Genomic DNA, 25252 nt, shown 5'->3' on the forward strand with positions numbered 1-25252 from the left:
CAGGGCTGGCTTACACTGAGCACATAGGACACCCCACATGGGAGCCAGACTGCACACGTGTGTGTTCAGAGGGAACCTGCCTGTGCCAGGAGTCAGGACACCTGGGTTCAGATCCCTGTTTTGCTGCTACTTAGCTGGTAGGATCATCTGCAGAGCAGCCTCTCTAAGAGGCTTGGTTTCCTCACCTGTGTCTTGAGGGTATTGAAACAGATGACCTCCAAGGTCCCTTTCACTTTCTCCTCTGGTGAAGGCAGCTCCTCAGATCCAGGGAGTATCTGCACGGACCTCATTTATGTTATGTATAGACATTCCAAACAGCGTAATAATGCCCCATGCCTTGTACTCTACGCCCCTTGGGTCCCCTCCCCTCCTCCTAGCTTTCTGGGGCTGGTGGCTCCTGGAGCAGGGTCTTTTTTTTTTTTTTTTTTTTTGAGACGGAGTCTTGCTCTGTCGCCAAGGCTGGAGTGCAGTGGTGTGATCTTGGCTCACTGTAAGCTCCACCTCCCGGGTTCATGCCATTCTCCTGCCTCAGCCCCTCAGCCTCCCAAGTAGCTGAGAATACAGGCCTGCCACCACACCCAGCTAATTTTTTGTGTTTTTAGTAGAGACGGTGTTTCACCGTGTTAGCCAGGGTGGTCTTGATCTCCTGACCTCATGATCTGCCTGTCTCAGCCTCCCAAAGTGCTGGGATTACAGGCATGAGCCACTGTGCCCGGCTGGAGCAGGGTCTTTTTAAAAATTAATTTTATTTTAGGCCGGGCGCAGTGGCTCACGCCTGTAATCCCAGCACTTTGGGAGGCTGAGGCGGGCGGATCATGAGGTCAAGAGATTGAGATCATCCTGACCAACATGGTGAAACCCCGACTCTACCTAAAAATACAAAAAATTAGGTGGGTGTGGTGGCACATGCCTGTAGTCCCAGCTACTCAGGAGGCTGAGGCAGGAGAATCGCTTGAACCCAGAAGGCGGAGGTTGCAGTGAGCCGAGATCACGCCACTGCACTCCAGCCTGGCGACAGAGCGAGACTCCGTCTCCAAAAAAAAGAAAAAAAAATTATGTATGTATGTATGTATTTATTTATTTTGAGACGGAGTCTCTCCCTGTTGTTGCCTGTTGTTTTTTTGTATCTTTAGTAGAGACGGGGTTTCACCATGTTGGCCAGGCTGGTGTCAAACTCCTGACCTCGTGATCTGCCCACCTTGGCCTCTCAAAGTGCTGGGATTACAGGCAGGAACCACTGTGCCTGGCCTTATTTTTATATTTATTTTATGGAGCAGGGTCTTTTAGAGCTAGATGCTAAGCCTCTTGGGTCTGCCAGGCAGGTCCACACTGTGCCAGCTCCCTCCCCCCAGGGCTTCTCTAGGGGGAACTATAGTTCCCATTTCCTTGCTGGCCAGGGTTCTTGTCACAGGGATTCTTGAGTTGGAGATGTTGTCTCTGAGAGGGGGCTTGGACCTGGGGTGCAGCTCATGGTGTGTTCAGAGCAGGGGGAAGGCTTGGCCTTGCTCTTGGGAAGCTAGATCTGTTTTTTATTGTGAATTCTTGTTCCCAAGGCACTGCTAAAACCTGTGCCTCATGGCCCAGAGCCACTCGTCTATTTGGAGGCAGTGTCTCTTTGCCTGGACACCGTTTTTTTAGACTAAGGCTGTGCTGGCAGTAGTCTCAGGGGTTGCCCCACGAGCACCTACATCATCTCCCCCAGAGGACCAGGCTCTCCCTCATGCTGCCTGAAGAATCTACCACAGAAGTCCCCATTGGGCTGATGGGGTTCCTGAAGAGGAGGCAGACCCAGCGGGATGGGAAAGAAGTGTCACTCAGGTAGTGCACTGCCCATGGCCACTTGTGCTCGTGAGCTGGGCAGGGCAGCTCCTGAGCCAGAGCTTGCTATTTTTCCAGCCCCTCGCATGGCTAGAAACACACAGCCCCAAGGCCAGGCACGGTGGCTCACGCTGGTAATCCTGGCACTTTGGGAGGCTGAGGTGGGCAGATCACGAGGTCAGGAGATTGAGACCACCCTGGCTAACACGGTGAAACCCCGTCTCTACTAAAAATACAAAAAATTAGTTGGGCGTGGTGGCAGGTGCCTGTAGTCCCAGCTACTCAGGAGGCTGAGGCAGGAGAATGGCGTGAACCTGGAAGGCGGAGCTTGCAGTGAGCCGAGATCGCGCCACTGCACTCCAGCCTGGGCAACAGAGCGAGACTCCGTCTCAAAAAAAAAAAAAGAAAAAAAGAAACACACACAGCCCCACCCACTCAGCAACCCAGGCTGGGACTTCCCATGGAGGCAGGGTGGTCAGCCCTGCAGAAAACCAGAGGTCAGGATGGTGCTGCTGCTTGTTACTGAGGCCACCACTCCCAGGAGAAGGAAGGTTCTCAGTGCTGGGAAAGAGGAAAGTATAGAGCTGGGTGCGGGGGGCCCAAGGCTTTCCCCCAGAGCCTTGCCTCTGACCTCTGCAGGAGGTGGCTCTACTGGCCTCTCGATTCCCATCAGAGTGAAGTCCTGGCAGGTGAGGGAAGGACCCAGGTCCTTGTCCTCCCCTGTGACCCTTTCCCTGGCTTTCTTTTCTTTTCATTTTTTTCTTTTTGAGACAGAGTTTCACTCTTGTTGCCCAGGCTGGAGTGCAATGTCGCGATCTTGGCTCACTGCAACCTCTGCCTCCCGGGTTCAAGTGATTTTCCTGCCTCAGCCTCCCGAGTAGCTGGGATTACAGGCATGCATCACCACACCCGGCTAATTTTGTAATTTTAGTAAAGATGGGGTTTTTCCATGTTGGCCAGGCTGGTCTTGAACTCCTGACCTCAAGTGATCCACCCGCCTCGGACTCCCAAAGTGCTGGGATTATAGCCACCAACGCTTGGCTCTCCCTGGCCTTTCAGTGGGGCTCTTTGCTAGCCAGAGCTCTTGGCCTGTCCTCTTAGGGAACAGTGCCCCTTCGTCTACCCTCTTTTTTTTTTTTTAGATAGAGTCTTGCTCTATCACCCAGGCTAGAGTGCAGTGGCATGATCTGGGCTCATTGCAGCCTCTGCCTCCTGGGTTCAAACAACTCTCCCTGCCTCAGCCTCCTGAGTAGCTGGGATTACAAGTGCCCGCTACCGCACCCAACTAATCTTTGTATTTTTTAGTAGAGATGGGGTTTTGCCATGTTGGCCAGGCTGGTCTTGAACTCCTGACCTCAGGTGATCTGCCCGCCTCAGCCTCCCAAACTGCTGGGATTACAGGCATGAGCCACTGCGCCTGGCCCAGGTTCCTTTTTTTTAAGAGACAGCCCTGGGTAACTGGCCACCACGCCCCGGGCCTGTCTATCCTCTTCTTTTCCCAGAGGTTCCCCAGCCTTCCTAGTCCACCAGGAGGCGGCCAAGAGCCTCTTCCTATCATGACACAACCACTTCCCCTTCCAGGTGCTTGGTGCTGATGGCAGCTGCTGCCACCTGCTCTGCTCATGCCAGGCTGGCAGAGGGCACAGATCCTTGAGAGAGTGCAAGGCCCGCCAGGCTCCAGGGTCTGTGCCTGGGCAGACTCTATTCATGGGGCTCCATGCCCCTCCTTTCCCTGACTCAGGCAGAGTAGCCATGGCCCCTTCCACTTTGGGTGGAGCAGGTTGCTACCTGGCAAACCGCTGGGGTGCTGCATGTCACCCAGTCCCTGCAGGTCCTGCAAATTAATATTCTGGAGTCGCCTGTGCTTCCTGTTTGCATGGGAACGAGGCTGCATGGCAGAGCCCTCTGCCTGCCCTGCCACCTGCATACCAATAGGGCTGTGGTTCCCGCTGCAGCTCTGGGCCTAACATCTCTGCTGCTGCAGTGGCAGTGACAGGCTGGTGGGAGATTCCCCTTGCCTGAGCCCATGTGCTCTCTGCAGGGCTCCTGCAAGGGAAGCCAGTACTGCTGGCGACAGTTCCAGCCCTAGGCAGGGTTATCTGCTGGGAGCCAGGAGTGCTTGGACCCCTGCCCTTCCCTGGGCAGGCAGGCTGGAATCCGGCTCCTACAACCCCGGCATTGCCGGGAGCAGCAGGTTGACGGCTGTCCATTGCTTGGCTGAGTGATCAGAGTGCCACGGGCCAAGCCAGGCTTGACTAAGAACAGATAACCCTCTGGCCAGCTCAGGGCCTTGCTGAGCACTTCACGGGCTGGGGAGACCTGAGCTGGCTGCCATTTCCTTGCTACCATCTTGGGCTGTGGCTAGTTACCTCCAGGAAGGCCTTCTGCAGTTTCCAAGGACCCTTTCTCCTGGTGCTGGGGCAGGACATGGGTTGGGAATGAAGATGAGTATGTGTAACCCCACCCTCTGGCCACATCTGGCCACTTCTGCACATGTGGCTCTGGCCTTGTGGCCACAGAGTCGTCAGTACGGCTGGCGGGAAAACCACAGAGGAATGTTCCCAACCATGCCTGGGGGAGAAGAGGCTGGTGGGGACTGCTACATCATGCTCAGCTTTTACCTTCTCCCACCCCACCCTGCCTGCAGGGGGTTCCAGAGGCCATACTCCAGGCATGCGGGTGGCATGGCCTTGGCCTCGGCCTCCAGCAGGCCTTGCTCCTGCCTTGGTGACACCCATTCAGTGCTAGGTTCTCTGGAGAGATCCAGACCCATCTAAACAGGTGTGGGGGCCTCTCTTAGCCCACCCTTTGCCACCTCCTACCTCCCACCTCCCTGTCTTCTCTTTAAAAATTGTTCTGCTGGGTGTGGTCACTCATGCCTGTAATCCCAGCACTTTGGGAGGCCGAGGTGGGTGGATCACCTGAGGTCAGGAGTTCGAGACCAGCCTGACCTACATGGTGAAACCCCGTTTCTACTAAAAATACAAAAATTAGCTAGGCCTGGTGGTGGGCGCCTGTAATCCCAGCTGCTTGGGAGGCTGAGGCAGGAGAATTGCTTGAACCCAGGAGGCGGAGGTTGCAGTGAGACTCCATCTAAAAAAAAGGCCAGGGGCAGTGGCTCATGCCTGTAATCCCAGCCCTTTGAGAGGCCGAGGCGAGCGGATCACCTGAGATCAAGAGTTTGAGACCAGCCTGGCCAACATGGTGAAACCTCGTGTCTACTAAAAATACAAAAAAATTAGCTGAGCGTGGTGGCGGGTGCCTGTAATCCCAGCTACTTGCGGGGCTGAGGCAGGAAAACTGCTTGAACCCAGGAGGCAGAGGTTGCAGTGAGCCGAGATTGTGCCACTGCACTCCCGCCTGGATGACAAGAGCGAAACTCCATCTCCAAAAAAAAAAACCAAAAAAAAAACCAAAACTTGTTTTTTGTTTTTTTTTTCCCTCTCTCGCCTCTTAATGCTGGGGGGTGGTCTGGAGAGAGGCCAGCTCATGAGGGCAGAAGATACTGGTAGCCAGAAGGATTTCGGGGTCCTTTTTTCTCAGGCCTGGGCTGGAGTGGGCCACTTTGCCACAGGAGTCTTCCCAGCCCCTCGTGACCTCCCTGGGCTGTAGCGAGGAGAGTGAGGGCTTTCTTTGGAGAAAGAAGTAGAAGAGAAACAGGAATGGGTTGGCCCTGCCTCTCTCACTTCCGCCTTCCCAGGCAGTGGTATCCTGCCTTCCCCTTCCTGGCTGGAGACTTTGTGGGGCTTGGGCTGGGCTTGGGGCTCCCTGCTGGTGTGGTGTTTGCCCAGTTGTCCTGGCAACCACAGGGCAGTGGTGAGGAGTGACATGCAGTGACCTGAGAACCGTGTGTAGGTACAAAGAAGTGGAGACCTAGCCTTCCCATAAGCCCATTGGAACTTCGTGCACTCCCTGAGCCACTCGGCCCATTGTCCATGTGGGGACTGGACCCAAGGTCTTGGAACCCAGCAGGCCCTCCACTGCCTTCCCCTCCCCAGCAGCCTTCCTCTCCCCAGCCGGTTCTCCCTAAGACCAGAGTTCTGAGATCTCTGCCGAAGCTCCTGCCCTCCCCCTGCTGTTACCCTTCTTCCTGTCTGATTCCCTTTCCTTTCCTGTCTCCTCCTCCCACCTCCTCCCTGCTGCCTGCCCGCCCATCCTCTTATTCCCCCTCCCCCCAGGCACAGCTGCTGTTTGGCTCACTCTATATATAGCGGCATTTTCAGGGTAATTACAATAAAACTGTTGAAAGGAGATAATCCAGCAAAGGAAGCGAGTCTGACTCCCAGCCCCCTCCTGTCCCTGGCTTGGTGCAGCCCTGCACCCCCTTTCCCCGAGGCCTCCTGTTCCCACCCCACCCCCATTCCCACAGCCTCTCCCTCCTGCCCAGTCTGCCCCAGATAGGGATGAGGCCCCAGAAGGGGATAGAGGGTAGAGATATCCAGAAGGTCTCCACCAGCCTCTCCTGGGGTTACCAAGGGCACTGTCAGTCCTAGAACCAACCTCTGTGCCTCAGTTTCTCTTCTAGTATGAGGCTTTGCATGGGGCACGGTGTTGAGAAATGGGAGCGGGCACAGTGGTTAAAAGCTTAGGATTTGGACTCATATTCTAGTTATTGGATCACCTAGCTGTGTCTGGTTGCTACTTAAACTTCTCTAAACCTCAGTTTCCTCATCAGTAAAATGGGGTAATAATAGCATCTAAGTCATAGGGTAACCGTGACATTTAAATGAGTCATTGTAAAATGCCCAGAGATGTTGACTATCAATGATAATATTATGTGTTGAAGGCTGGGCAGTGGCTCACGCCTATAATCCCAGCACTTTGGGAGGCTGAGGTGGGAGGATCGCTTGAGCCTAGGAGTTTAATTCAGCCTGGGCAACATAGTGAGACCCTGTCTCTACTAAAAAATTAAAAATTAGCCTGGTGCATTGGCATGCTCCTGTAGTCCCTGCTACTTGGGAAGCTGAGGTGGGAGGGTTGCTTGAGGTCGAGGCTGTCATGAGCCATGATCATGCCATTGCATTCCAGCCTGGGCGACAGAGCAAGACCTTGTCTCTGATATATATATAGGTAGAGAGATAAATACACACACATATGTATGTGTGTGTGTATATATATACACATGTACACACATATATATACACACACACACAGATAGATAAAATGCGTCGAGTAGTCACAATCTGTTAGGTACAGCTTCATGCTTATGCACATTTTCTTTATTTTTTTGAGATGGAGGCTCACTCTGTCGCCCAGGCTGGAGTGCAGTGGTGCGATCTTGGCTCACTGCAACCTCCACCTCCAGGGTTCAAGCGATTCTCCTGCCTCAGCCTCCTGAGTAGCTGGGACTACAGGCATGTGCCACCACGCCCAGCTAATTTTTTTTGTTTTTAGTAGAGACAGGGTTTCACCATGTTAGTCAGGATGGTCTTGATCTCCTGACCTCGTGATCTGCCCGCCTCAGCCTCCCAAAGTGCTGGGATTACAGGCAAGAGCCACCGTGCCCGGCCTCCCCCTTTTTGTTTTTTTTTTTTTCTGGAGACAGTCTTGCTCTGTCACCCAGGCTAGAGTGCAGTTGCATGATCTTGGCTCACTGCAACCCCCGCCTCCCGGGGTTCAAGAGATTCCCATGCCTCAGCCATCTGAGTGGCTGGGATTACAGGTGTGCACCATCACGCCCAAATAATTTTTGTATTTTTAGTAGTGAGGGGGTTTCATCATGTTGACCAGGCTGGTCTCAAACTCCTGGCCTCAGGTGATCTGCCTGCCTCAGCTTCCCAAACTAACCTGAGATTACAGGTGTGAGCCACCGTGCTCAGCCTATATTTTCCTATTGAAGTTCATGGCTTCAGCCTCATTTAATTAAGGTAAAATGTTGCATCCATGGAGCAGAGGGATTTGACTTCCTCTCTGTCTCTGTTCTCTTTGGGTCTCCTAGAATCCTGCGTGGTAGCCTTTGGGCCTCAGGCATGACTGGAGTCTGGGGCTGGGCCCACTAACTCCTTCCTGTCTCTTCTGCCCGCAGTGGAGGTGAAGCCGGTGCTGCCAAGAGCCATGCCCAGTTCCATGGGGGGTGGGGGTGGAGGCAGCCCCAGCCCTGTGGAGCTACGGGGGGCTCTGGTGGGCTCTGTGGACCCCACACTGCGGGAGCAGCAACTGCAGCAGGAGCTCCTGGCGCTCAAGCAGCAGCAGCAGCTGCAGAAGCAGCTCCTGTTCGCTGAGTTCCAGAAACAGCATGACCACCTGACAAGGCAGCATGAAGTCCAGCTGCAGAAGCACCTCAAGGTGAGCGAGGGGGGTGCGGGGGGCCGCCCAGACCTCCGATCCCCGCCCGGGCCTGGCTCACTTGTGCCTCCGTTCCCATGCCCCTGCAGCAGCAGCAGGAGATGCTGGCAGCCAAGCAGCAGCAGGAGATGCTGGCAGCCAAGCGGCAGCAGGAGCTGGAGCAGCAGCGGCAGCGGGAGCAGCAGCGGCAGGAAGAGCTGGAGAAGCAGCGGCTGGAGCAGCAGCTGCTCATCCTGCGGAACAAGGAGAAGAGCAAAGAGAGTAAGGCAGGGCCTCCTGGGACCTCGTAGGGCCCCGCCCGTGATGCCTGCCCCTGCCATGGGGGGTCTGGCCCCAAGCAGCCAGGTCAGTTGTGCCCTGTCCTGCAGGTGCCATTGCCAGCACCGAGGTAAAGCTGAGGCTCCAGGAATTCCTCTTGTCGAAGTCAAAGGAGCCCACACCAGGCGGCCTCAACCATTCCCTCCCACAGCACCCCAAATGCTGGTAATGGCCCTGGGCAGGCATGGGTGGGCATAGGTGAGCCGCTCAGGGGCTGCCTGGCTATAGGATGGCAAGGGGCTTCTTCCCTGTGCCCATATACGGGCCCTGCAATCTCTCCTTAGAGACAGGACCCCCATCCCTGGTTTATTTCCTCATTCCTTCCCCAAGATCCATGTCCTCTTCCTATATACAAACGATTTTTCATAAATGTAGATTGCCAGGTGGCAGGTCCAGCAGACTGGGTGATAACCTAGATCTGCTTCCATCCCCACCCCCCCCCACCCCAGGGGAGCCCACCATGCTTCTTTGGACCAGAGTTCCCCTCCCCAGAGCGGCCCCCCTGGGACGCCTCCCTCCTACAAACTGCCTTTGCCTGGGCCCTACGACAGTCGAGACGACTTCCCCCTCCGCAAAACAGGTGAGTGAGTCCCCCACCTGGCCTCCCAGAATATGGCTCCTGGGAGGCAGAGGTGGGCTTGTGGCAGTGTCAGCCCTGACCCCAGTGGGCTCAGCTGCAGATGTGTGCTGCTGTGCGCGTATCTGAACCTCGGTTACCTTCTCTCCAGCCTCTGAACCCAACTTGAAAGTGCGTTCAAGGCTAAAACAGAAGGTGGCCGAGCGGAGAAGCAGTCCCCTCCTGCGTCGCAAGGATGGGACTGTTATTAGCACCTTTAAGAAGAGAGCTGTTGAGATCACAGGTGCCGGGCCTGGGGGTAAGGGCTGCTCTCATGTACCTGTTCTGAGGGTCTGGGAATCGGGGGTTGGGGGTAGTTCAGAGCAGGCCCAGGTGACAGCCACTTCTCCTATAGCGTCGTCCGTGTGTAACAGCGCACCCGGCTCCGGCCCCAGCTCTCCCAACAGCTCCCACAGCACCATCGCTGAGAATGGCTTTACTGGCTCAGTCCCCAACATCCCCACTGAGGTACAGGCCTGGCTGGGGGCTGGTGGGGCGGGGACAGAGTTGCTCCTTCCCATGGAAGAAAGAGTGCAGCTCCTTCCAGTCTGTCTGCCTGAGTGCCCAGCAGAGACCTCTCTGCCCACATGAATAGGCTGGAGGATCCTTGTTTGGACTTAATTGCATTGAAGGGGAATTTGTCCCACAGGACTATGAAGAGCCCTGATGGCTCAGTCTCCCTCAGTGGGAGCTCAGGGTAGAGGGAACTGGGCACCATTCAGAGACCTTGGCCTTGGCCCCAGGTTGCCCTCCCTTGTTGCCTCCCCTTTGTGCACTCTCATGCCTGTCTCTTCTGACTGCTCCCCAGATGCTCCCTCAGCACCGAGCCCTCCCTCTGGACAGCTCCCCCAACCAGTTCAGCCTCTACACGTCTCCTTCTCTGCCCAACATCTCCCTAGGGCTGCAGGCCACGGTCACTGTCACCAACTCACACCTCACTGTAAGTACAGGGCATATACCCCATCTTCCCTCTGGTGTTGAGGTCACAGGTCCTGCATGCCCCCAGCTGGTGTTTTCCCCTTCCAAGGCCCTAAGGGAGATCTGTTGGCCCTACCCAGAGCTTGGGGGGTAGATAGTGGGTAGATCGGGATGCTAGTCCAAAGTTGGCAGGACTGAGGCTGTATAAGCCCCTCCCTTCACCCCCCAGGCCTCCCCGAAGCTGTCGACACAGCAGGAGGCCGAGAGGCAGGCCCTCCAGTCCCTGCGGCAGGGTGGCACGCTGACAGGCAAGTTCATGAGCACATCCTCTATTCCTGGCTGCCTGCTGGGCGTGGCACTGGAGGGCGACGGGAGCCCCCACGGGCATGCCTCCCTGCTGCAGCATGTGCTGTTGCTGGAGCAGGCCCGGCAGCAGAGTACCCTCATTGCTGGTGAGTGGACAGGTAGCTGTGCAAGGGAGGGGGCTAAGGTCAGGACCAACTGTTAGGGATACTCTCCAACCCTGTCACAGTTCCCCTTAGCAGAATCAACAGCATCAGTGATTTCTTCCACATTCTGGAAACATGGGATACCTACAGGATGCCAGGCACTGTTCTTGACAAAATCTGCTGCCACCTTGGCGTTCACATCCCAGAGCAGTGTTGTTCAGTAGAAACATAACACAATCTACATACGTAATTTCTAGCATCCACATTAAAAAATGTAAAAAGAAGGCCGGGCATGGTGGATCACGCCTGAAATCCCAGCACTTTGGGAGGCTGAGGCGGGTGGATCACGAGGTCAGGAGATTGAGACCATTCTGGCTAACATGGTGAAACCCCGTCTCTACTAAAAATACAAAAAATTAGCCAGGCGTGGTGGTGAGCACCTGTAGTCCCAGCTACTCAGGAGGCTGAGGCAGGAGAACGGTGTGAACCTGGGAGGCGGAGCTTGCAGTGAGCCGAGATCGTGCCACTGCACTCCAGCCTGGGGCACAGAGCGCGAGACTCCGTCTCAAAAAAATAAAAAAATTAAAAGAAGCAAGTGGAGCCATACATGGTGGCTCAAGCCTGTGAGCCCGCACTTTGGAGGCCAAGGCAGGTGGATCACTTGAGGTCAGGAGCTTGAGACCAGCCTGGCCAACATGGTGAAATCCCATCTCTACTAAAAATACAAAAATTAGCTGGGCGTGGTGGCGGGCACCTGTAATCCCAGCTACTTGGGAGGCTGAGGCAGGAGAATTGCTTGAACCCGGGAGGCAGAGGTTGCAGTGAGCCAAGATCACGCCACTGCACTCTAGCTTGGGCGACAGAGCGAGACTCAGTCTCGAAAAAAAGACCAGCCTGGGTAACATAGCAAGATCCTGTCTCTACAAAAATTAAAAAATAGAAAGAATAACTGCATATGTATTACAGAAATTGTAATATTCTGGATATAATGAGTTAAATATATGTGGTGAAATTAATTCCACTTGCTTCTCTTTTTTTTATAGGCGCCTGCCACCGCGCCTGGCTAATTTTTGTATTTTTAATAGAGCTGGGGTTTCACCATCTTGGCCAGGCTGGTCTCGAACTCCTGACCTCAGGTGATCCGTTCGCCTCGGCCTCCCAAAGTGCTGGGATTACAGGTGTGAGCCGCCATGCCCATCCTTTTTTTTTTTTTTTTTTTTTGAGACAGAATCTCACTTTGTTGCCCAGGCTGGAGTGCAGTAGTAGGATCTCTGCTCACTGCACCCTCCACCTCCTGGGTTCAAGCTTCAAGTGGTTCTTTTGCTTCAGCCTCCTGAGTAGTTAAGACTACAGGCGTGTGCCACCACACCCAGCTAATTTTTTTTTTTTTTTTTTTTTTTGAGACGAAGTTTCACTCTTGTTGCCCAGGCTGGAGTGCAGTGGCAAGATCTTGGCTCACTGCAACCTCTGCCTCTCGAGTTCAAGTGATTCTCCTGCCTAAGCCTCCCAAGTAGCTGGGATTACAGGCATGTGCCACCATGCCTGGCTAATTTTTTGTATTTTTATTAGAGAAGAAGTTTCACCACGTTGGCCAGGCTGGTCTTGAACTCCTGACCTCAGATGGTCCACCCGCCTTGGCCTCCCAAAGTGTTGGAATTACAGGCGTGAGCCACTGCGCCTGGCCTAATTTTCGTATTTTTAGTAGAGACGGGGTTTCACCATGTTGGCCAAGTTGGTCTTGAACTCCTGACCTCAAGTGATCCACCTGCCTTGGCCTCCCAAAGCGCTGGGATTACGGGTGTGAGCCACCGCACCCAGCTGCCCAGGTTGGTCTTGAACTCCTGGGCTCAAGCCATCCCCCCGCCTTAGACTCCCAAAGTGCTGGGATTACAGGTGTGAGCCACTGTGCCTGGCCAATATGCAGTTACCAATGAGATATTTTGGTTTTTGTTTCATACTAAGTCTTTGAAATCTAGTGTATACTTCACACTTATATCACATTTCAATTTAGACAGGTTGTGTGCAAGGGCTCAGCAGTCACATGTAACTAGTAGCTATGGGACTAGACAGCACAACTTTAGACAGCCCTTAAGTACCAGGGCTGTCTAAAGAGCCCTGGCACCAGAAGAGGTTCTGCTTGAAAGATACATGATCCTGGCCCTAGGGCTTCCTAGCCTGGCAGGATCCACGGGGAGGATCCATGTTCAGGGAGGCCTTGTTGCACTTGGGGAGAACAAGTCATTGTTCGTTCAGAGGGCTCAAGACTACATGTATACTCAGTTTATTCAGTTAAGGAAATCGAAGGGAAAAGATGGTGAATCCAGGAAGGCTTGCTGGAGGTGGTACCTTAGAGCTGTGAAACTCTTCATTCATGGGGAAGAGGAAGAATGGAGCTCAGGTTTGGGTGGAGGGTGCTTCAGGTCCCCCAGGGTTTTTCCTGAGTATATAGGTGGTGATATTCCAGAGGGGGTTGTGGGGGCAAGATGCAGGGTCGGTGGGAGGGCAGTCAGGTGCCCTGACAATGGTGCTTAGTCATCACCCCCAACTCTGTAGTGCCACTCCACGGGCAGTCCCCACTAGTGACGGGTGAACGTGTGGCCACCAGCATGCGGACGGTAGGCAAGCTCCCGCGGCATCGGCCCCTGAGCCGCACTCAGTCCTCACCGCTGCCGCAGAGTCCCCAGGCCCTGCAGCAGCTGGTCATGCAACAACAGCACCAGCAGTTCCTGGAGAAGCAGAAGCAGCAGCAGCTACAGCTAGGCAAGGTGAGCCTGGAAAGGTGAATGGCCTGGGGCTGTGGTGGGGGCAGGACACAGGAGAGTACCAGGCTGGCAGAAAAGTCCTCCTTTCAGGCCAGACACGGTGGCTCGCGCCTGATTGGGAGGCCGAGGTGGGCAGATCGCCTGAGGTCAGGAGTTCGAGACCAGCCTGGCCAACATGGTGAAACCCCATCTCTACTAAAAATACAAAAATTAGCCAGGCGTGGTGGTAGGCACCTATAATCCCAGCTACTCGGGAGGCTGAGGCAGGAGAATTGCTTGAACCTGGGAGATGGAGGTTGCACTGAGCCCAGATCGCACCATTGCACTGCAGCCTGGGTGACAAGAGCGAGACCGTCTCAAAAAAACAAACAAAAATTAGCTGGGCGTGGTGGCGTGCGCCTGTAACCCGTCACTGGGGAGGCTGAGGCAGGAGAATCGCTTGAATTTGGAAGGCGGAGGTTGCAGTGAGCCGAGATCGCGCCACTGCATGCCAGGCTGGGCGACAGAGGGAGACTCTGTCTCAAAAAAAAAAAAAGTCCTCTCAGAGGAGCTACCTCACCTTTTTCTAACTCACATAGAAGCTCTACCTGGAAGAAGGGAGGGAGGGAAGGATAGACTGTTCTGGGTTATAGGCTGCACAGCTGCTCCCCAACTCCCAGCTGATGTGCCCCCATATTCTGTTATCAGATCCTCACCAAGACAGGGGAGCTGCCCAGGCAGCCCACCACCCACCCTGAGGAGACAGAGGAGGAGCTGACGGAGCAGCAGGAGGTCTTGCTGGGGGAGGGAGCCCTGACCATGCCCCGGGAGGGCTCCACAGAGAGTGAGAGCACACAGGAAGACCTGGAGGAGGAGGACGAGGAAGAGGATGGGGAGGAGGAGGAGGATTGCATCCAGGTTAAGGACGAGGAGGGCGAGAGTGGTGCTGAGGAGGGGCCCGACTTGGAGGAGCCTGGTGCTGGATACAAAAAAGTGAGCCCCGTCCCTGGTCCCAGTCCTTGGTTACCACCCCTCTGTCCTTCTCCACCCCTGCCTCTGCCCTTGTCTTTCCCTCTCCCCCATCTGCAGTTTCCAGGCTGTGCAGGAGCAGCTTTCTGTAGAGAGCAAAAGGGGAGTGGGAAGGAGGCCGGTGGGGAGAAGGGGGAGCTGTTTGTGTTGATCTCAGAGCTGTGTCTGTCCTAGGCTGCCAGTTCCCTCCCTGTGTCTGTGATACTGGCCTGCCTCTCTGCTTGTGTGTCTGTGTATGCATGTGCGGGTGTGCACGTGTGCACACGTGACCTGTGTGTATCTGCGTTTCTGCCCGCGTAGGGCCGGCTGTGCGTTGGTCCCTGTGCGTGCCTGTGCGTGTGTGTACACACACGCCCCCGCTGTTACTACTGTCTGCCTCGCGCCTAGCTGGCACTCCATTCATTGCGGACACAGCCGAGCCCTCCGGGCCTGACTCATCCCGCCCCCACCCCGCCCCCGCCCCCACCCCTCCCAGCCTCTTACCTCAATGCTACTCTTTGATGTGACTCATCACATCTCCCCCATCCCTCCCCATCTCAGAGGAGATGTGTCTCCTGTCCCTGGAGGGAGCAAGTGGGAGGAGGTGGGGGAAGGAGGAGACTTGGAAGAAAAGGGCTGGATTGGGGCCCCACTGGAGGCCCTGACAGGGCCTGCCCTCACCCCTGTCCTGGCTGAGTCTGACCCAGGCCCCCTCCCATTTTCCTCCCCTCCAGCTGTTCTCAGATGCCCAGCCGCTGCAGCCTTTGCAGGTGTACCAGGCGCCCCTCAGCCTGGCCACTGTGCCCCACCAGGCCCTGGGCCGTACCCAGTCCTCCCCTGCTGCCCCTGGGGGCATGAAGAGCCCCCCAGACCAGCCCGTCAAGCACCTCTTCACCACAGGTGAGCCCCCACCAACTGTTAGGTCCTTCTGCCAGGCACCAGAGGGCCTGTGTGTGGTGTCTGCCCCATGGCAGGGGGAAGAGGCTGCTGGGGCCCCTTAGGCACCCTGAAAGGAGGGGACACAGGCCTTCGTTCTCTCCCTGTACCCCAGAGCTGTTCATGGTAGTGGCAGGGCCTTCTGCCTCAGCCGGGAGAGTGGGTAGCATCTTTCTCACCCCGCTGAAGGAAGGACTGCCCCACAGCCTGAAGTGCTGGGTAGAGAGAGCCTGCTGTCCCTGTTGGGCCCTGACCTTCTACCTTCCCTTCCTTCTCCCTGTGAGGTCTGGGATGAGACCAGAGTCCTCTTTCCTATGAAGCTGCCACAGGCTGGGCTCTGGGGGGACACAGACGTGCCTGAGGGTGGCCCTGTATCACCAGTGGAGAGTAAGACACAGGGGTTTGGCAGGAGGGGGAAAGCAGGAGGTGCCGTGAGAAGGGTGCAGCTGAGGAGGCACAGCTGGCAGAGATCAGACTCATGCGAGTGTCCAGGGCAGCCTTGCTGGGGCTTGAGGAGCAGGGAAGCTTCTGATAGGCAATAATGGAGCAAAGGAATTTCAGGAGGAGTCAAGAGGGGGCAAAGGCTGGAGAGGAAAGGCCAGGTGCAGTGGCTCACACCTGTAATCCCAGCATTTTGGGAGGCCAAGGTGGGAGGATCACTCGAGCCCAGGAGTTTGAGACCAACGTGAGCAACATAGTGAGACCCCGTCTCTTTAAAATAAAAAATAAAAAATAGGTTGGGTGCAGTGGCTCACGCCTGTAATCCCAGCACTTTAGGAGGCTGAGGTGGGTGGATTACCTGAGGTCAGGAGTTCGAGACCAGCCTGGCCAACATAGTAAAACCCCGTCTCTACTAAAAATACAAAAATTAGCCAGGCGTGGTGGCACATGCCTGTAATCCCAGCTACTCGGGAGGCTGAGGCAGGAGAATTGCTTGAGCCCAGGAGGCAGAGGTTGCAGTGAGCCGAGATCGTGCCACTGGACCTGGCCGACAGAGCGAGACTCTGTCTCAAAAAAAAACACAAAAAAAGCTAGGTGTGGTAGTGCCTATAGTCCCACCTACTCAGAACGCTGAGGTGGGAGGATCGCTTGAGCCCAGGGTGGTGGGGGCAGTGGTTGAGGCTGCAGTGAGCCATGATAGCACCACTACACACTCCACTCCAGCCTGGGTGACAGAGTGAGACCCTGTTTCAAAGAAAAAAAAAAAGCTGGAGAGGAGGGGGGCAGGTTTGTGGCAGGGTGGCTGCGGTGGCCATGGGGAGGTGTTTGGACCTGGGGGTTGGAGACAGCTCCATGAGCCCTGCTGAGGATCATGGTAGCCAGGCTGGGATCCTGGGCCCAGAGCAGTGCTGGCTGACACATAGGTCTGTGGCCCAGGTGTGGTCTACGACACGTTCATGCTAAAGCACCAGTGCATGTGCGGGAACACACACGTGCACCCTGAGCATGCTGGCCGGATCCAGAGCATCTGGTCCCGGCTGCAGGAGACAGGCCTGCTTAGCAAGTGCGAGGTAAGGGAGCCCCTCCTTCTTCTGGCTCTCAACTTAAATCCAGCCTTTGTTTCCCTGTTAGATAAGCCTCTCTTCATACTTCTTCCTCATCCTCTTTTCAGCCCCAGACTTCGGGGCCAGTTCTCCCACCACCCCGTTCCATCCCTTGCAGCCTGTTTTCCCCCATGGTCCCCAGCTGAGTGGGGGGATCTGGGAGTAAGGTCATGACAGAGCCAGGATCTACTTTCTGAAAATATTTGGATCTCCTGAGGCCAGGAAGTGGCTCTGTGTGCCCTGGCTATGGGGCAGAGAGGCTCTGAGAGAGCTGTGCCTTTGTGTGACCCCTCTTACTGATCCTCCTGGCAGCGGATCCGAGGTCGCAAAGCCACGCTAGATGAGATCCAGACAGTGCACTCTGAATACCACACCCTGCTCTATGGGACCAGTCCCCTCAACCGGCAGAAGCTAGACAGCAAGAAGTTGCTCGGTGAGCTGGCACATGGGTGGGCGGGCAGGCATGTTCAGTGTCAGGGTGGGATGGGGGCTCTCAGGAAGACTGCCTGGCCAGGCTAGGAGGGTTGTCCCCATGGGCATAGGGCATTGCTGCGGCAGAGGTGGCACAATTATCACGTCACACACCTCCAGAGGGCGCCACTAAAATAGAGCATGCTGTGGGGCGCGGTGCAGGAGGATGGAAGTGCTCGGTTGGGGGAACTGCTTTGTTCCCCTCCTCCGCGGCTTATCATGCTCCTCTCTCCCTGCCACCTGCCCCCAGAGGTAGGACGTCCCCAAGGACAGAGGACTGACTGCTTCCAACTGGTGTGGGCTGCAGAGGCCTGTCTTGTACTTGGGTCTGAGCCCTCATTTTTGGTGGCTAAGCCTGTAGCCCTGTGGCAGTTGAGGTGCCTTTTTTTTTTTTTTTTTGAGACAGTCTTGCTCTGTTGGCCAGGCTGGAGTACAGTGGTGCAATCTCAGCTCACTGCGACCTCTGTCTCCCCAGGCTCAAGCGACTCTCTTGCCTGAGCCTATTGAGTAGCTGGGTTTACAGGTGTGTGCCACCACGCCCAGCTAAGTTTTGTATTTTTAGTAGAGATGGGGTTTCATCATGTTGTCCAGGCTGGTCTCGAACTCCTGACCTCAGGTGATCCGCCCGAGGCCACTTCTAGAGTAGCTCTATTCCTCTTCCATGCAGGCCCCATCAGCCAGAAGATGTATGCTGTGCTGCCTTGTGGGGGCATCGGGGTGAGTAGGGCGTACAGCAGTGGGGGTGGGCGGGCGGCTCTCCTAGGTCTGTCTCTTCCCTGCCTACCACAGCCGCTGGCCCACTGTCCAGGTGCCCTCCCCTGTTCTTGCCCTGCAGGGGGCACACTGAAACCTGCTCTCCTGCCCTGCAGGTGGACAGTGACACCGTGTGGAATGAGATGCACTCCTCCAGTGCTGTGCGCATGGCAGTGGGCTGCCTGCTGGAGCTGGCCTTCAAGGTGGCTGCAGGAGAGCTCAAGGTGAGCGTGTGCTTGTGACCTCGGTGCCCCTTGGCATGGCCCTGCTCCTCAGAGGCAGAGGACAGGGGCAGCCTTGGGATCCTTTCAGTGAGGCACTGTCCTTTGCAAGCTCAACTCTCAGGCACCAGGGTGGGAAGGAGTTGCCAGCTGGGAATTCAGGTTATGAGGGACCAACAAAAAGATACTAATGCCCAGTGCTCTCGTGGGTGTCTCGAGGCAGAAATAGTGTCTGCCTGCTCAAGCCTCATGGTTGGCATTCAAAATGGTCCGTTGAGGCTGGGCACAGTGGCTCATACCTGTAATCTCAACACTTTGGGAGGCCGAGGTGGGCAGATAGCTTGAGCCCAGGAGTTCGAGACCAGCCTGGGCAACATAGTAAAACGCTGTCTCTACAAAAAATTAACCAGGTGTGGTGGTGTGTGCTTGTAGTCCTAGCTATTCAGGAGACTGAGGTGGAAGGATTGTCTGAGCCTGGGAGGCCAAGGTTGTAGTGAACCATGATCGCGCCACTGCACTCCAGCCTGGGTGACAAAGCAAGACTCTGTCTCCAAAAAAACCCATAAAAAAACAAAGAAACCCCAACAAAATTGTGCGTTAAACATATGGATCTGCTTTTCTGGTTTGTGTTCACTTCCCTGCCTGGCTTGTGCTTCTGTCCTGTGCTACCCCCTCCACGGCCTTCCTGCCTGGATCTTGTCCCTCACCTCTGCCTGCACCTCTTCAGAATGGATTTGCCATCATCCGGCCCCCAGGACACCACGCCGAGGAATCCACAGCCATGTGAGTGCCCTAGATTCTCTGCCCTCGCCCCTTCCTGTCTCTTGCAAACGTCATGCTGAGGCTGACCTCCTGCCCTTTTCTCCCCTCCTCAGGGGATTCTGCTTCTTCAACTCTGTAGCCATCACCGCAAAACTCCTACAGCAGAAGTTGAACGTGGGCAAGGTCCTCATCGTGGACTGGGTAGGCAGTGAGCTGGTGGGGCTGGGCAGGGGCGGGTAGAGCTAGGACCAGGGTCAGCCTTCAGGAAGTCTCCTCCCCCAGCCCCACCTTCAAGCACCCCAGTCGTCCTCATCCTCGGGTGCTGGGTGTGGGTGCAGAAGGAAGGGCGCTGGGGCTCCTGCCGGATGACTAACGTCACATTCCAACAGGGCTCCCTCCTCAACTATGAAAGACATTTAGCTCCTGTTCCATCTTGGCCCTCACGTTGCAGTTTCAAGCAACGAAGGGGATTTCCTACCTTGAACGGTAGTGACGCTGCCGCCATTGCTAGTAGCCGATATTTCCTCCCACCCCCTACAATTAGGAGCAGACTGTATACCAGGAACCCAATGAGTACTTTATGGCCACCTCGAGTAGTAAGAACGAGGATGTCCATTTCTGTGAACAAAGGTGTTGTTGCGTGACTTACCCAAGGCCACTCAGCTGGGGATGTCGGCACTGGGTTTCAGACCAAGGCTTTTGGCCCCAGCACTCTGCTCTTTTTACCATGGATGCTTCCCAAACCCTGCTCCTAATGGTGGAGGCAGAGGCACACGCCACTCTCTGTGAGCTGGGGAAGTAGCCAGGAGCAAGCCTCAGGAAGGACAAAATCTCTTGGAAGCCCAATTCTGGCTTAAAAATTCATGTAAATGTTGGATCCTCCTTCAGAATCTTATGTGCTTGTGGTTGGGCACAATGGCTCAAAGCCTGTAATCCCAGCATTTTGGGAGGCCAAGGTGGGTGAATCACTTGGGGTCAGGAGTTCGAGACCAGGATGGCCAACATGGTGAAACCCTGTCTCCACTGAAAATTCAAAAAAATTAGTTAGGTGTGGTGGCGGGAGCCTGTAATCCCACCTATTGGGGAGGCTGAGGCAGGAGAATTCCTTGAACCTGGGAAGTGGAGGTTGCAGTGAGTCAAGATCATGCCACTGCACTCCAGCCTCGATGACAGAGTGAGATTCTGTCTCAAAAAAAAAAAAAAAAAAAAAAGAAAAGAAAAGAAAAAGGAAAACAAAAAAGGCCGGGTACAGTGACTCATGCCTGTAATCCCAGCACTTTGAGAGGCCGAGGTGGGTGGATCACCTGAGGTCAGGAGTTTGAGACCAGCCTGGCCAACATGGTGAAACCCCATCTCTACTAAAAATACAAAAAAAATTGGCCGGGCATAGTGGTGGGCGCCTGTAATCCCAGCTACTCGGGAGGCTGAGGCAGGAGAATCGCTTGAACCCGGGAGGTGGAGGTTGCAGTGAGCCCAGATCATGCCACTGCACTGTAGCCTGGGCAACAAGAGTGAAACTTGGTCTCAAAAAAAAAAAAGAAAGAATCTCATCTGCCTGTTTTAAATTCCCTACTAACCTTAATGTTTTCCCCAAAACTGTGAAGTGGAATGGGTTCTGTAGGGAGATATGCCACATTTATCCCATGGTTTTGAATATCACCTACACAGTGCCACCCCACAGAGGCTCAGACCTAGTTAGAGAAGTGTGGGGTGTGCAATACCATTGTGAACAGAATATGGATGCCCTGTGGCCAAGGGTGGAGTCCTGGGCTCAAGCGATCCTCCCAGCCCTCAGCCTCCCAAAATGCTAGGATTACAGGCATGAGCTACAGTGCTCAGCTGACAGGTGGAATTTGACCATTGGGTCAGAGCGCGGGCCATTTTCCCGATGCTTCTACCTCCCCTCATAGGACATTCACCATGGCAATGGCACCCAGCAGGCGTTCTACAATGACCCCTCTGTGCTCTACATCTCTCTGCATCGCTATGACAACGGGAACTTCTTTCCAGGCTCTGGGGCTCCTGAAGAGGTACAGCTCCTGGGCGTAAATGCAGACCCTCCTGGCCCCTCTGGGAGGTGGCACAATGGGACCTGGCAGGGAGCCACGGAGGCCCATGGTGGTGTTGGTACATGGGGAGTCTGGGCTCCTAGTGGGAGGACCACACTGATCTGACTGCCCCTCCAGGCAGAGCAGAGGTCAGTGGAGTGAGATCTGGAGGCAGGGGTGAGGGCAGGGGCAATGTTTGGGATTCCCAGGTGGTGAGAATAGCCCTCTCCCCAACTCTGGTGCCAGGTTGGTGGAGGACCAGGCGTGGGGTACAATGTGAACGTGGCATGGACAGGAGGTGTGGACCCCCCCATTGGAGACGTGGAGTACCTTACAGCCTTCAGGTAGGGACTGAAAAGGGCCATGGTAGTCAACGGGAGCCCCTCTGGGCCCTGCAGTGGGAGGGGCAGAAGGCACTCAGTTCAGTGTGGGTAGAGGGGGTTGTCTCTGGGAGGATAACAGTGGGGCGAGGCCTGGCCTGGTCATCTGCCGGGCTCAGCTTGGGCCATCCCTTTGCAGGACAGTGGTGATGCCCATTGCCCACGAGTTCTCACCTGATGTGGTCCTAGTCTCCGCCGGGTTTGATGCTGTTGAAGGACATCTGTCTCCTCTGGGTGGCTACTCTGTCACCGCCAGATGTAAGCCTGCTGGGGGATTGAGGGAGGAAGTGAAACAGTGAGGATATCGAGTCCAGTGGGGCATGGGGCAGGGAACAGACTGATATTGCAGTGGACGGGGAAAGCAGGGGGCAGGGCCTAGAGTTGGAATCATCTTGGTAACTCCCCCAACTTGTCCTCTGCCAACCCCGGCCTTGAGGGGATAGGAGGTGGCAGTGGGGTGGCAGAGGATAGAGGATGTATCCTGCCGGAGCTGTAGAGATGGGCTTGTTGGTCCCTGGTGTTTCAGTGATGCTCCTTGTCATTGGAGTCTTCAGCCAGTCTGTTAATGTTTTGACTGTGATAGGGCATTTAGTCCACTGATGCTGTATTTTATTATGGATATATTTGGGTTTATATCTCCCATCACATTTTGTGCTATTTGTCCCACCTCTCGTGTTTCTTTTTTTCTCCTTTTCTTTCTTTTTTTTTGAGGTGGAGTCTCACTCTGTCACCCAGGCTGGAGTGCAATGGCGTGATCTCGGCTCACTGCAACCTCCGCCTCCTGGGTTCATGCCATCCTCCTGCCTCAGCCTCCCAAGTAGCTGGGATTACAGGCGCGTGCCACCATGGCCGGCTAATTATTTTATTTTTAGTAGAGACGGGGTTTCACCATGTTGGTCAGGCTGGTCTCGAACTCCTGACCTTGTGATCTGCCCGCCTTGGCCTCCCAAAGTGCTGGGATTACAGGCATGAGCCACCGCGCCTGGCCTTTTTTCTCTCCTCTTACTGGCTCTTGAATTGATTACCTTTCGCCATTTCTTCTTCCTCCCTTCACCCATCCTCAAAGGTTTTGGCCACTTGACCAGGCAGCTGATGACCCTGGCAGGGGGCCGGGTGGTGCTGGCCCTGGAGGGAGGCCATGACTTGACCGCCATCTGTGATGCCTCTGAGGCTTGTGTCTCGGCTCTGCTCAGTGTAGAGGTAAGGGGTGGGAAGGAGCTGGGAGGTGGCAGGCCAGAGGGCTGAGGGGCCAGCAAGGGGTCAGCCAGCACTGGGAGCCCCTTAGGAAGCTTTTCCTTGGTCCTAAGGAACAGCTAATGGCCAGGCTTTCTGAGTATGGGTTTGTCCAAAAAGGCCATGTTTGCCCCTGTTGTGAGGGATATCTGGGGCTGAGTGGGGCAGTTAGAGGGGTATGCATGGCAACCCTACTCCCCACCCTAAGCCTTCTCTTCTTTCCCCTGCCAGCTGCAGCCCTTGGATGAGGCAGTCTTGCAGCAAAAGCCCAACATCAACGCAGTGGCCACGCTAGAGAAAGTCATCGAGATCCAGAGTGCGTGAGGACACGTAGAGGGGCTCAGGCTGCCAAGGGGGCACGGAGCTTGTGGGAGCACCAGGACTGGGACTGTTCATGTGGGTGTCCTCTGCCCTCCCTGACCCCTTGCCTGTCTCTCGTCCACAGGCAAACACTGGAGCTGTGTGCAGAAGTTCGCCGCTGGTCTGGGCCGGTCCCTGCGAGAGGCCCAAGCAGGTGAGACCGAGGAGGCCGAGACTGTGAGCGCCATGGCCTTGCTGTCGGTGGGGGCCGAGCAGGCCCAGGCTGCGGCAGCCCGGGAACACAGCCCCAGGTAAGCAGCAACCCGCACCACCTCTCTGCCCTCACCCCTGCTGGTGCGCCCCACTCAATACCCTCCCCTGTGCTTGCCCCACAGGCCGGCAGAGGAGCCCATGGAGCAGGAGCCTGCCCTGTGACGCCCCGGCCCCCATCCCTCTGGGCTTCACCATTGTGATTTTGTTTATTTTTTCTATTAAAAACAAAAAGTCACACATTCAACAAGGTGTGCCGTGTGGGTCTCTCAGCCTTGCCCCTCCTGTTCCTCTACGCTGCCTCAGGCCCCCAGCCCTGTGGCTTCCACCTCAGCTCTAGAAGCCTGCTCCCTCTGCAGGGGGTGGTGGTGTCTTCCCAGCCCTGTCCCATGTGTCCCTCCACCCATTTTCCTGCATTCTGTCCTTTTCCTCCTTGGAGCCTGGGCCAGCTCAAGGTGGGCACGGGGGCCCAGACAGTACTCTCCAGTTCTGGGGCCCCCCTGAGTGAGGAGGGAACGGGAAGTCGGTGCCTTGGTTTCAGCTGACTTGGGGGGAAATGCCTTAATTTCACTCTCCTCCCTTCTCCAGCCTCGGGAGGATCTGGAGGATCCACTACTGTCTTTAAGATGCAGAGTGGAGGGGAGGTGGGCACCCACCCTGCGATTCTCCACCCTTTCCCCTTCTTTCGTCCTCACCATCTCTGCACAGACCCCTCTCCTCCTCCTTCCTCTTGGTCTCAGCACTGATGGGAGGCTGGTGCCCAAGCTGTGGCCTGCAGTCTGTGAGGAGGGCTGTCTTGCCTCACACTCCTCACAGCCTACTTCCCCTTCCCCGGGGCTGAGAGGGTGAAAGTGTGTGGGGAAGGAGAGGACTGGTTTCCTGGGTTCTCAGGGGCCAGGAGGAGTAACAGAACCAGGTCTGCTCCCCACCTTACTCGGATGGCCTCCCTGCCCCTCTGCTGGCACAGCCTGGGCAAGGGGAGAAGGTGGTCCCTGCAGAGGGGCTCCAGGCTGGTGAGAGCCCCCCTGCTGTCAGGACCAGATTTTCCCAGCCATCCAGCATGCTGCGGGGAGAAGGGGCAGAGGCTCACCTCCCTCCTGGGGCCTTTTGCTTTGGATCCTGGGGATGGTGAGAATGGAGGTTCTAGAAGGGGTAAGGCCAGAACCCAGGGATCCAGGAGTCGGCTCTCAGCTGGAGCTTCCATACCTTCTGGGCTCCCTTTGCTGACCACCAGCCCAAGGGAGCTAAGACCAGGAGGGGGCTGGGCGCTGTCCCTTCTCTTTCCCAGGAGCCCTGCCAGGGGCTGTGGGCCTACAAGGCTTCCAGGGGATGCCATCCAGCCTGTAGGAAACCAAAGATGGGAAGTGGCTCCTAGGGGGCTGACTCTTCCTTCCTCCTCCTCCCCAGTACCACATATACTTTCTCTCCTCCTATCCCCAGGGCCCCACCAATCTGTTTACATATTTATTATCTTATGGGGGCCTGAGCAGGATTGAGGGAGCCAGGGGAGGGGCAGGAGTCCCAGCACCATCGGTTCATAGTGTGCTTGTGTGTTTGTTTTAGATCCTCCTGGGGGATGGGGATGGGGCTAGCTAGGCCCAGTGTACTAGGCCTCTCTGTGCTGAGCCCCAGGCTCCCGGCCCCTTACCCACTCTCTCCCTGTGGCTGGTCTGGTTCTCATGTAAACCCACTCCTTGCTTTGTCTCCCTGGATATGGATTTCAGTTAAGTATTTTGTAACCCGTTACACTGTGTGTCCTTGTGTAAATAAACTTGTTTCTGGCAGTGCCTTCTGGGGCCAATGTCTCTATTCTCTGGGCTCCCAAATGGAGTAGAGGTTCTCATCCTCCTTCCTAGCCAAAAACACTACTCTTTTCTCCAGCCCCTGGACTAGAAGCCAATTTAGGAAACTGGAGGTTGGGGCGCAAGATCTGTCCTGTAAGTGAAAAGACAGGGTTACACTGAATATAGTCACAGCATCTCATGGGACCTCTCATGTGGCCTAGGCAGTGATGAGGCAGGGGACCCAGGGCTGAGAGGTCTCACCTGAGTTTACAGCCCTCTCCTTTCCTGCCTCTCTGCCCCTGGAAACAGGGCTGGAGATGGCACAGAGACTACTGGAGCAGCCTGGCAAAGGTTCCACTTGTGCACACACAGGCAAGGCCCATGGAGATGTGCGCAT

The 25252-nt window shown here is 55.6% G+C and overlaps 1 protein-coding gene across 25 annotated transcripts in view; it reads left to right on the plus strand.

The window, feature by feature from the left end:
• The window catches only part of HDAC5 (histone deacetylase 5), a 45747-nt gene extending 22429 nt beyond the window's left edge, over nt 1–23318 (plus strand). For 8 of the 25 annotated variants that reach the window (XM_034941746.3, XM_034941748.3, XM_034941747.3 and 5 more), the window contains 24 exons: nt 7844–8103; nt 8193–8364; nt 8472–8586; nt 8871–9001; nt 9150–9296; nt 9393–9505; nt 9846–9977; nt 10185–10407; nt 12958–13169; nt 13854–14138; nt 14888–15053; nt 16467–16600; nt 16946–17066; nt 17772–17821; nt 17974–18081; nt 18806–18861; nt 18954–19041; nt 20751–20870; nt 21135–21232; nt 21408–21526; nt 22335–22468; nt 22733–22817; nt 22947–23112; nt 23197–23318. In XM_034941746.3, coding sequence (XP_034797637.1) covers nt 7844–8103; nt 8193–8364; nt 8472–8586; nt 8871–9001; nt 9150–9296; nt 9393–9505; nt 9846–9977; nt 10185–10407; nt 12958–13169; nt 13854–14138; nt 14888–15053; nt 16467–16600; nt 16946–17066; nt 17772–17821; nt 17974–18081; nt 18806–18861; nt 18954–19041; nt 20751–20870; nt 21135–21232; nt 21408–21526; nt 22335–22468; nt 22733–22817; nt 22947–23112; nt 23197–23236 — 3275 coding nt within the window. In that variant the 3' untranslated portion in view covers nt 23237–23318. The remainder of the gene's footprint in view (nt 1–7843; nt 8104–8192; nt 8365–8471; nt 8587–8870; nt 9002–9149; nt 9297–9392; nt 9506–9845; nt 9978–10184; nt 10408–12957; nt 13170–13853; nt 14139–14887; nt 15054–16466; nt 16601–16945; nt 17067–17771; nt 17822–17973; nt 18082–18805; nt 18862–18953; nt 19042–20750; nt 20871–21134; nt 21233–21407; nt 21527–22334; nt 22469–22732; nt 22818–22946; nt 23113–23196) is intronic. The other 17 variants (XM_034941751.3, XM_063599009.1, XM_063599010.1 and 14 more) reach the window with 4 other exon arrangements.
• Nucleotides 23319–25252: the final 1934 nt, after the last annotated feature.

This window comes from Pan paniscus, chromosome 19 (genome assembly GCF_029289425.2).
Source record: "Pan paniscus chromosome 19, NHGRI_mPanPan1-v2.0_pri, whole genome shotgun sequence".
NCBI classification, from domain to species: domain Eukaryota; kingdom Metazoa; phylum Chordata; class Mammalia; order Primates; family Hominidae; genus Pan; species Pan paniscus.